Source organism: Stegostoma tigrinum, chromosome 9, assembly GCF_030684315.1.
Source record: "Stegostoma tigrinum isolate sSteTig4 chromosome 9, sSteTig4.hap1, whole genome shotgun sequence".
NCBI classification, from domain to species: Eukaryota; Metazoa; Chordata; class Chondrichthyes; order Orectolobiformes; family Stegostomatidae; genus Stegostoma; species Stegostoma tigrinum.
The window spans coordinates 81,250,071-81,259,790 of NC_081362.1; the positions used below are offsets into that span (position 1 = coordinate 81,250,071).

At 42.5% G+C, this 9,720-nt stretch overlaps 1 protein-coding gene across 5 annotated transcripts in view; it reads left to right on the forward strand.

Annotated features, from left to right (window-relative positions):
* The window catches only part of ltbp1 (latent transforming growth factor beta binding protein 1), a 432,638-nt gene that overhangs the window by 222,547 nt on the left and 200,371 nt on the right, over nucleotides 1–9,720 (forward strand). For 4 of the 5 annotated variants that reach the window (XM_059648686.1, XM_059648685.1, XM_059648688.1 and 1 more), the window contains one exon: nucleotides 5,409–5,651. The exons of the other annotated variant lie outside the window; for it this stretch is intronic. In XM_059648686.1, coding sequence (XP_059504669.1) covers nucleotides 5,409–5,651 — 243 coding nt within the window. The remainder of the gene's footprint in view (nucleotides 1–5,408; nucleotides 5,652–9,720) is intronic. 5 annotated transcript variants of the gene reach the window in all.

Consider the following 9,720-nt stretch of genomic DNA (forward strand, 5'->3'; position numbering starts at 1 on the left):
CCATTTCCTGCTGCTAAAAGGGATCTCTGTCATGTCTGCCAGGTCACTGATGCTACCTCAAAGGAGAATGGGATATATCATCTCTTTCGGCAATTGCACAACGCGGCTATGGTACAACTTATTTTACGGGCGTTTTCCCAGCTTCCTGGTTGTCGGTGGTATTTTTGTGCGGTTTCCCACATTGCCACCATCGCAGACTGAATACTTCAACTGGAATGATGTCAAGGCCCTCGATGTGCAGACTCTGCAAAAGAACATGCAGAGAAACACACAACTCAATACCACACACACTAGAAGTTACCATGGAGCGTTCATAAGCCCTTTACTGAACGATCCCGGCTTCTGATGGTCAAAAAGATCATATCAAATGATATAATCATATCATAGGCTTCCAGGTAGCCCACGTCCTGCCGATAATATCCTGGTCAGGTGCATGGTTATGAAACATTGGTATTCACACAATTTCCAATCATGGAGTGCTATCAGGGCCTGACCAAAATTTGAGAGATGTAGCACCCTATTTTTCTTTCTTTTCTGAATCTTAGTTTTGATTTTTCTTCCCCCCCTCTTGAAGGTGAGAAAAAGAGAACAAGGTTTACGTAGTGCCAGCTTGCTTTGCTCTGGGGCAGAGATGGGACAACCAATCTCAGAGTGAAATCTCATTCACCAACCGGCACAACAGAGCAAACATTTCTCATTGGCCACTGAGCTGCCCACTTTGTATCAGATTGTCAATACTTGTTGAGTAATGCGTTGGTTTTGGACTGTGGCAAAATGCCACTAGGAAGCGAGACAACATCTTTTGCACATCTTCCACTTAGGTCTATAAGAACAAAAGGAATGCTATTCAGTGAGATCGTGGCTGATCTGGTAATCCTCAACCCTACTTTCCTGCCCTTTTCCCTATAACCTTTGATTTCTTATAACCCATAATTGACAGCTCTGTAGTAAAGAATTCCATAGAATGACTTCCTCCAGAGTGAAGGAGTTCTTCCTTACCTCTGTCTTAAACGTGTGACCTTGCTCTGAGATTATGCTCTCTACCCTTAGACTGTCTCACCTAAGAATCATGTATGTTTCAGCATTCTAATTCCATTCTTCTAAACCCCAATGAGTATAATTCCAACCTAAGAAAGTGCCTCCATTGCTGACATATTTTACCTTTAGAGGAAGGAACCAAATCTATTCACAGTATTCCATGGTTTTAACAAGGCTTCCCTATTTTTTATACCCACCATTCCCTTTGACATAAAGGCCAACATTCCACCTGTCTTCTCCATTATCTGCTCAATTTGGCTGCTAAACTTTTGTGATTTGTGGACAAGAACTCCCAAATTCCTCTGTCCTGCAACTTTCTGAAACCTTTTCCAGATATAAATAATATTCAGCTCTTCTATTCTTCCTGCTAAAGTGCAAAACCTTACAGTTTCCCACAGTATATTGCATTTATTTAAGTTGTTGCTTACCCACTGAACTTGTTGACATACGCTGTAGAGTCCTTGCCTTCCCACCTAATTTTGTGTTGTCCATGTCATTTGGTGTCTTCATTTAACAGGGCAATGATCGAGTGGTTCTCCCCCGTCGGTGGATTCAGAGCCAAGCTAGAACTTGTAACCTCGCTTCACTTTTCAGCCCCTTGCCCCTGCTGACTTCTGACTAATTTTTTAAGATACAGATTTGCTCCCAGTTCAAATGATATCTTTTGTCTTGATAAATGATATTATAACATACTACGTTTTCAGCATCACTTCACATTAAGACGAATGGCTCCAACAAACTGTACAATGTGCAGACAGTAATCCATGTTGTATAAGTTCAGTCATCAGTGAACATGATTACCAACTTCACCTGAACATCACCTGGCTTATTAACAGAATGTGTTGGACAGTCATGTTGCAAAACATTCTGGCCTTGTGCTACAGCATATTAAGGCTCAAGAAAATTTATACATGTAATTGCATAAAATTACGAGAGATTTTTAAAAAAATTTTGGTAGTTTTAAAACAAATGTTTTTGTGCTTGTGCCCTGTAGCACAATGCACTCTCACAGAAAACATCTACTGAGTGCTGTTGGGTGAATAAGTGGGCTACTGGAATGGTAATAACTCCATCGACTTATCAAAGCTGGTGAGATTTCTGAATAAACTTAATTCATCTCCTGAGATTTTCGTTTGTTCCTCTCTTACTGAAGGCTATTTATAATCCCTCCGAAAGTTGAATTGAGCTGGGCTTTGTCCCTCTCTGACACCACTGTAGTTCTATGGGTATGAGGTCAGGGACTAAGTGGGAAACAGTGCTGCCGGACCCATATTAGGCCCTGGGCTCCAGACCTTACTTCAACGTGCCCTCCGGAGAACATGTTATGTTTGCTTGATTCTTGTGCATTTCCAAATCGAGCTGCTTGACCCCACTGCCCCTTCCCTCACCTGCCAAATTCAACAGGCAGGTGACAGGACTTCAGAGTTCCAGCTGGGAAGCAGAACATTGTTGGATTAGTCAATGTGAAGACATACTCACATCTTGTTTCATTCAGAACTTCAAAGGCCGTTTCACCCTGAGTATTAAAATAGGGATGAAACAGCGCTGCGAGATAAGACAGTGCATGGAAACCTAGTGGTGCCCTGTGAAGGCATTTATGGAGGGATTATTAAAGGGGTACAGTGGCGTAATGGTGATGTTACTGAACTATGCTGAAACATGCGTTCACATTCCACCAGAGCAGCTGGGAAAGCTAAACTTAAATAATATCAAGATTGAATACCTGGGAACCACGGGTTTGTTGTAGAAGCCTGTCTAGTTCACTAACTTCAGGAAGGAATCTGCTGCCTTTGTCAGGCCTTCCCTACATGTGACTCCAGATCCCCAGCAATGTGGTTGACTCTTACCCACCCCGGTTCTCAGGGAGAAGTTCAGGTTTGAGTGAGAAATGTTGGCCATGCTGACAAATCCCAAATGTTGAGATTCAGCAAAAATAATGTTGAATGCAAGGAATAATTCAAGCCACATTGCTATCAGAGAAAAGTATAATGAACAGGAAGACAATGGACATCATGTTGAACTGTTCATGTTCTCTTGTTTGCAATGGACAAGTTAACATCTGGGTTTTATGTGCAAGGGTATGGGGGAAAGGCGGGAACTTGGCAGTGGGTAACAATGCTTAGCTGAAGAACCACTGCAAACATAAGAGGCTGAATGTCCTCCTTATGTGGCAAACCACTTCTGAGATTCTGTGAAGCATCCCTTTGGAATTGCATGGAGATGGTGAATTCCCTCAGGACTTCAGTATTTCCAGTGAGGTAACGCTGCTTATCTGGGTAACCAGGCCTTTAGACAAACATCCACTGAACTTACTTTGGCAAAGGAGCAGGCGAGAGTCAGCTATGAAATTCCTCCCTCCTTCTCAACTCCTGGTCGCCCCATACCAAGAAAATTTTATTAAGTGCAGCAATACTGCATTTTTCCCACAAAAGCTCCCAAAACGTCATTGAGGTGGTGAGCCAAGTGGGAATTTGAAGACTGAAGTTGATGGATTTTCGTTAGGTATAAATCTGAAAGGTTGTTGAACCAAATCAGATAAGATATATAGATCAGCTTGTGATTTCATCGAATGACAGGATAAGGAGAATGCTGAATGGTCTCCTCCTTTTCCCTGGTTCAAAGGGACATTTGCCGTCTATTGTTCAAACTGACACAATGCTTTCTTTTAAATCCACTTTTATATTAAAACTCAAAATAATCCATCCACTCACTTGTCAATGGCGTACCATGGGGAGCACAGGTGAGAAGCATATCTTTCCTCTTCCTGATACAGACCCAATCCCACACCATCGTTCAGCCCATTCAGGCCTTCTACACTGCTGTTTGACCAGTGCACACATTGGGCACGACTTGGAGTTTTGGAGAATTGAATGTGGGGTCCTGACCTCACACGTTGTTAGGAGCAGTCACCCCAACACCAATACAGAAATTGCTGGAGAAATTCAGCCGGACTGGCACTGTTGATGCAGAGAAAGCAGACTTAATGTTTCAGGTCCAGTGACCCTTCTTCAAGACAGAAACAATTTTGACTGGATTGAGCATCTCATGGCTCGAGGATACACTGCCCATTTACAGGGTGGAAGCTGGATGTCCAATAGAACAGCTTCAAGGTGCAGGGAGCAGTAGCCATTGGGCAGGTGCTGATGGCGTGGTAATGCCACTGGGTCACTAATCTACAACCCCAGGCTAATGTTCTAGGGACGTGGGCTTGAATCCCACCAGGGCGGATGCTGAAAATAAAAATGAACCTACTAGAACCATGTAGCCATGATCATAAAAACACAACTAGCTCATGAATGCCCTTTCGAGGAGGAAACTTGCTGCCCTTAACTGATCCAACTTACATGTGACTGTAGGTCCAATGTTCTCCCAATGCAGTGTGTGAATGCTGTCTCAAGGCTGGACCAGTTGGTCGTCTTCAACTTTTAATGCTTGAACAAGTTGCCCATTGCTTGGGGTCATGTAGCTTTACCAATTCAGTATCTGTCAAAATAGCCAAAGCGTAGGATGGAGCCTGTAAATGGACTACGCTGGGTAATCGTAAAAACTGCTCACTTGCTCATCTCCATTTTCCACACCCACATCTGGGCCAAAACCTCTCCTCCTGTCTCTGTTTCAGTCCTGCTGTGTTATAAAGACTGTCCCAGCTGTTTGGAGACACTGGCCAGATGACCAGAACAAACCACCCCTTACTGGAATGAACATATGGATCTACTATCACACATTTGTTAAGTCTGTCTCTCAATGTGTCAGAGGCTGGTGGGTTATAGTTCACTCAAAGTCTGAGTTGGTTTGGAAACAGGCATGTTGCAGTCTGGAGCTATGGATAGCGTTGGTAGGGGCTCCAACATTCTTTCCTTCAGATTCTGACCAGGAATATGTCATACTCATTCTGCCTGCCACTAGCTTAGGTGGAAAGAATTTGAAGGTTTACATTCAGTGACCGGTTTGATCACATTATGAACCTACCTTCTTACACCACTAATTCCTGAGGTATGACTTGAAACCATGGCTTCTAGCTCCAAGGTAGGAATGAAACCCATTGCGCCTCAAGAACACCAGCCTCTCTACGATGGAACAATTGAATCATTGCCCAATTAGTCTTGATTAACTGAACCAAGTAGTTGAAGCAACTTGAGGACACCTCAGACTTTACTTTTGTGCCACCTTTTACTTTGCTACATGTAAATCATGTCTTCCATTTTTGAGGTGTTTGAAAATTTTGCAATGAAAATTCCAAATATATCGACGATTTTTGAAAACACTCTTTAAAAAACGTGTAAATGTTCAGTCAGCGTTGCAAATACAGCGATGTGTGAGATGGGGTAATTTAAATGATGCTACGTTGTATTTTGTGTTGTCCAAAACAGCTGCCTTCAAGCAAATCTGCCCCGGTGGAATGGGCTACCATGTTAGTCAAACCTTCAAGAAGGTTACTATCAAGCCTGGGTCTGAGAGTAAATTGCCGAAGCTTCCTGACTCTACCATGAGTCACCCTGAGATTAAACACTCTGATCCAATACCTACTCCAGCCAAGGTGCCACCAGAACAACAGCCCTTAGAAGCTTTCCCATCAACTGAGACTCAACAGCCCGCGGTCTTAATACCAGAAGGTAAGGAGGTTCTCAGTTTAGAAGCGAGCCATGTGTGTTTTGATCAGCATTTGTGAGATATTAAGTGGAACCTGTAACGTAGGTAGAAAAAGACACGTTCTTCACTAGTTCAGGAATCGGGAACCACGGGACATAGCTGAAACATTAAAGCCAGCCCTTTTAGGAGAGGGCTAAGGCGAATTCTAAAACAGGGTGGTGGAAGTTTGGAATGTTGCTGCAAATAGCAGTTGATTCTGGGCCAGTTAATGATTTTAAATCCGGGATTTATTTTTGGTAATCAAAGATATTCAGCAAAGATGCAGACAAGTTATCATCCTCCAAGTGTAATTTCCTTTGTCAGTGTTAATGTACTCCTCTAAGATTGTTTTGTTGCTCTTTGATAGTTCTAGGTAAATGGACACACATGCGCAATATCTCCAGGGTGTAACTTGATTTGCAAGTTTATCAGAAAACAATGAACTATGTTGTTCCAAGGTGTAAACTCATTTTCTATAACCTGTCTCTGCTCAGACCCTGCATTGAATGTTTCCCCTGTTTGGTTTGACTGTTGATTTGCCGGTAATCACAGCTGCTGTGATGCATGGAGAGGGAACTTATGAATAGAATTGGTAGGAAATCTCCAGATGATTTTATCCACATCTGCATCATGTGATGACTCAATACCCGATACCCAACCATTGGCCTCATGCCCCCATCCTCTTAATCTTTAACCTGCTTGGTGCCCTCTATCCTGACAGAATCATAGTGCCCTGACAGTGTGGAAAGAGGCACCGCATCAACCATCTAGGGGGAATTGAAATAAAGTGCTACTTTGTTAGCTCCCTACACATAATGTTTTGGCCTTTATACTCTCTCCTGCCCTGTTAGTGTCTATTGTACATCTTTTAAAACTTCTGACTTGTGCTTGCTCTGAGTGTTTTCTTGGAGGGAGAGTTATTAGAAGCGTTGTTCTTTGAGTCCAAGTTAAATTCAAGGGTCAAGTAACTCCAGAGAGGTCAGTACTCCATCACCAAACCAACCTTTACTTACACATGGAGAGTCATTGACAATGAGCTAAATCCCTCGGAGTGAGTTCTCAGACGGAACAGAGCCTCTGAAACTCCTGTTTATAAATGTCAGACAGGGCTCCCTGATTGGACCAGGTTGACAGCACTAATCGGGGAATTCACATTCTATGAGGTCCATCTCGCTGATCTCATTACAATCACAACAAAGGGCGTCCAGGATATCTTTGTGCCAAGATACTACTTCCTGTCTGACAAATCCTAAACTGCTTGAGGGTGTTGAGAAATAGATTCCCTACCTTCTCTGATCATGTGCCCAGTAGCTGGCTGCCCAAAAGTTGGGATTAGCTTTGCAACATCTTTGCAGTTTCCAAGCCTGCTCCAGTTACATTCCAAACACAACATCTGGGAGCTGTCAGGTTAGGTTTTTTTTCCCTCCCATCTTCTGATTTGGAGGCCAGCCAGCAATGTTTTAGGTATTGTCATAGTACAGGCAATTGCTTTTCCCTACAATCACTCAGTGTCCAGTAATATTTGCCCTTGCAATCAGTTCCAGGACATTCTGGGTGGATGTTTGCCAGGAATCTCTCAGCACACCATCCACAAAGATTCTCGAAAGTCAGCCTGATTTAAATTTGCGAGGTGCATTCCTGGCTGGAGAGCTTACCCTCCAGCATCACCACAGAACTACAAAACGATTTCCAGTGATTTCCTACTTGCATGTACATTTCTGTAGTTAATTATTTTAATTATAAATGGGGCCAGTAAGCTCAGTTGATTGGATGGCTGGTTTGTGATGCAAAGTGATGCCAACAGCATGGGGTTCAATTCCTATCCTGGCTAAAGTTACCATGAATGTCCTGCCTTCTCAATCTCTCCCCTTGGTTGGGAATTGTTTTTGTGATTTGGAAGCCTGTGACCATAGGTGTACCACAGGGATCAGTGCTGGGACCCTTGCAGTTTGTTGTGTATATTAATGACCTGGAGGTGAATGGAGAAGGGAAAATTAGTAAGTTTGCAGGTGACGCAAAAATTACTGGTGTTGTTGATGGTGAGGAGGATGGTCTCAGGCTGCACTCTGATATTAATGAGCTGCTAAATTGGGCAGAGCAATGGTAGATGGAATTTAATCCCGATAAGTGCAAGGTGATTTTTTTGGGAGGTTTAATAAGGAAAGGATTTACACAATGAATGGTTGGTCCCTGGAAAGTACTGAGTACCAAAGGGATCTCAACATACAAGCCCATAGATCTCTGTAGCACAGGATGGTGATGAAGGCGTACCTTCATTTGCTGGAGCATTGAATGTAGGAGCAAGGAAGTCTTGTTGTAACGTTGTAGAGCATTGGCAAGGCAGTAGATGGAATACTGTATGCAGTCCAGGTTACCACACTGGATAGCACTGGAGGGAGTGCAGAGAAGATTCACCAGGGTAGTGGGTGGGATGTAAAGTCTCAGTTATGAGAAGAGACTGGATAGGCTGGTTTTGTTTTCCCAGGAGCAGAGAAGGCCAAGGGAGGATCTGATTGAAGTGTATAAAATTGTCAACGGTGTGGACAGGGTAGATCATAAGAATCTTTTCTGCAGGGTAGACATGTCTAATATCAGAGGGCATAAGTTTAAAGTGAGGAGTAAGTGGTTTAGAGCAGATCTGAGGAAAATATTTTTCACCAATTCTTTCACTGGTAGAAATATGGAATGTGCTCCCTGAGAGGAAGCTGGAGGCAGGTACTCTCACAACCTTTAAGAAACATTGGTGGAGTAATTAAAATGCCCAGGTATAGTAGGCTATGGACCAAATGCAGGTAAATAAGATTAATGTAATTCGGTGTTTATTGGCCAGCATTGACATGGTGGGTCGAAGGGCCTGTTTCTATGCTGTACAACTCGATGATATAATTGAGCCAGGTGGACTTTTCAGTGGCTTTATGGTCAATATTTTCCCAACCAATCTGTTCAGAGATGATACAATGTAGTTCTGGAGTAGGTGATACTAGAGCCCAGACCACCTGGCTCAGAGGTAGAGACATTACCACTGCACCATAAGAACCCTCCAACAACTTCATACTACCACTACTGAGACTAGTGATGTAGCCCAGACTTACTGATTGAATTTAATTTGCATCAGCTGCAATGTTGGGAATTGAACCACTGTTCCCATATGCCGATGCCAGGATCATTAGATTATCAGTTAAGTGACGTTACTGGAACACTACCATCTCCCCAAAGTCTCTGAAATATAGTTAAATACTCATATGTGGAATAACTACAGGTGCAATGCAGCCTCAAGCCCATGCTTTACAATATTATCGCCTGAATACTCAACACATTTGTTTCAAATTTTTCTCTCTACTGTTTCAACAAAGGCCATCTACTTTCAATATACCAATTCTTACAAAACCCCAGACAGAGGAATTTTTATGAGGCATTACAGTGACATCACACCTGTAATTGTCAAGATTTTTATCACTATAAGGTAATTTTTTAAATATAATTTTGGCATTTCAATGGGATTGAGCCCAAAGATACCATCATTCCTGGAAACATTCCCTAGGTTGTCCATTAGAAATATCTTAGCTTTATTTTGATTGAAACATTCTGTGCGTGAACATGCATCTTTTTGCTTAATTAACATATTGACACATTCTATGTAACCTCTGCATTGCTGACTGATAGCATCAACCTAACTTCAGAACCTCTTCCAGATAATATCACATCTTGCCTTCTCCATTCTTCTGTTTTGGATTCTTTTACTTTTACACTTGGCCATCACTCCCTCTCTGACCCAGTCCAATGTACTGATGGCATTAGAACTCTGCACAGCCTAGACGCAGAGTTTCTCAAAGTCTGCCTCTAGCCCTAACTCTGCTTACCTTTTCTTCATTACTCATCCTTATATGCATTGACCCTGAAAGAAGTGTCCAAAGACATCGACTACACTGAACTTACTATTTTTAATTCAATATAATGATAGATGAACATCTGTTTTGAATGCAGAAGCTTCAATGCTTTGAAATTGTGAAAGGGAAACATTCTAAGTCTGGAACATACTTTATAGAAAGTTGT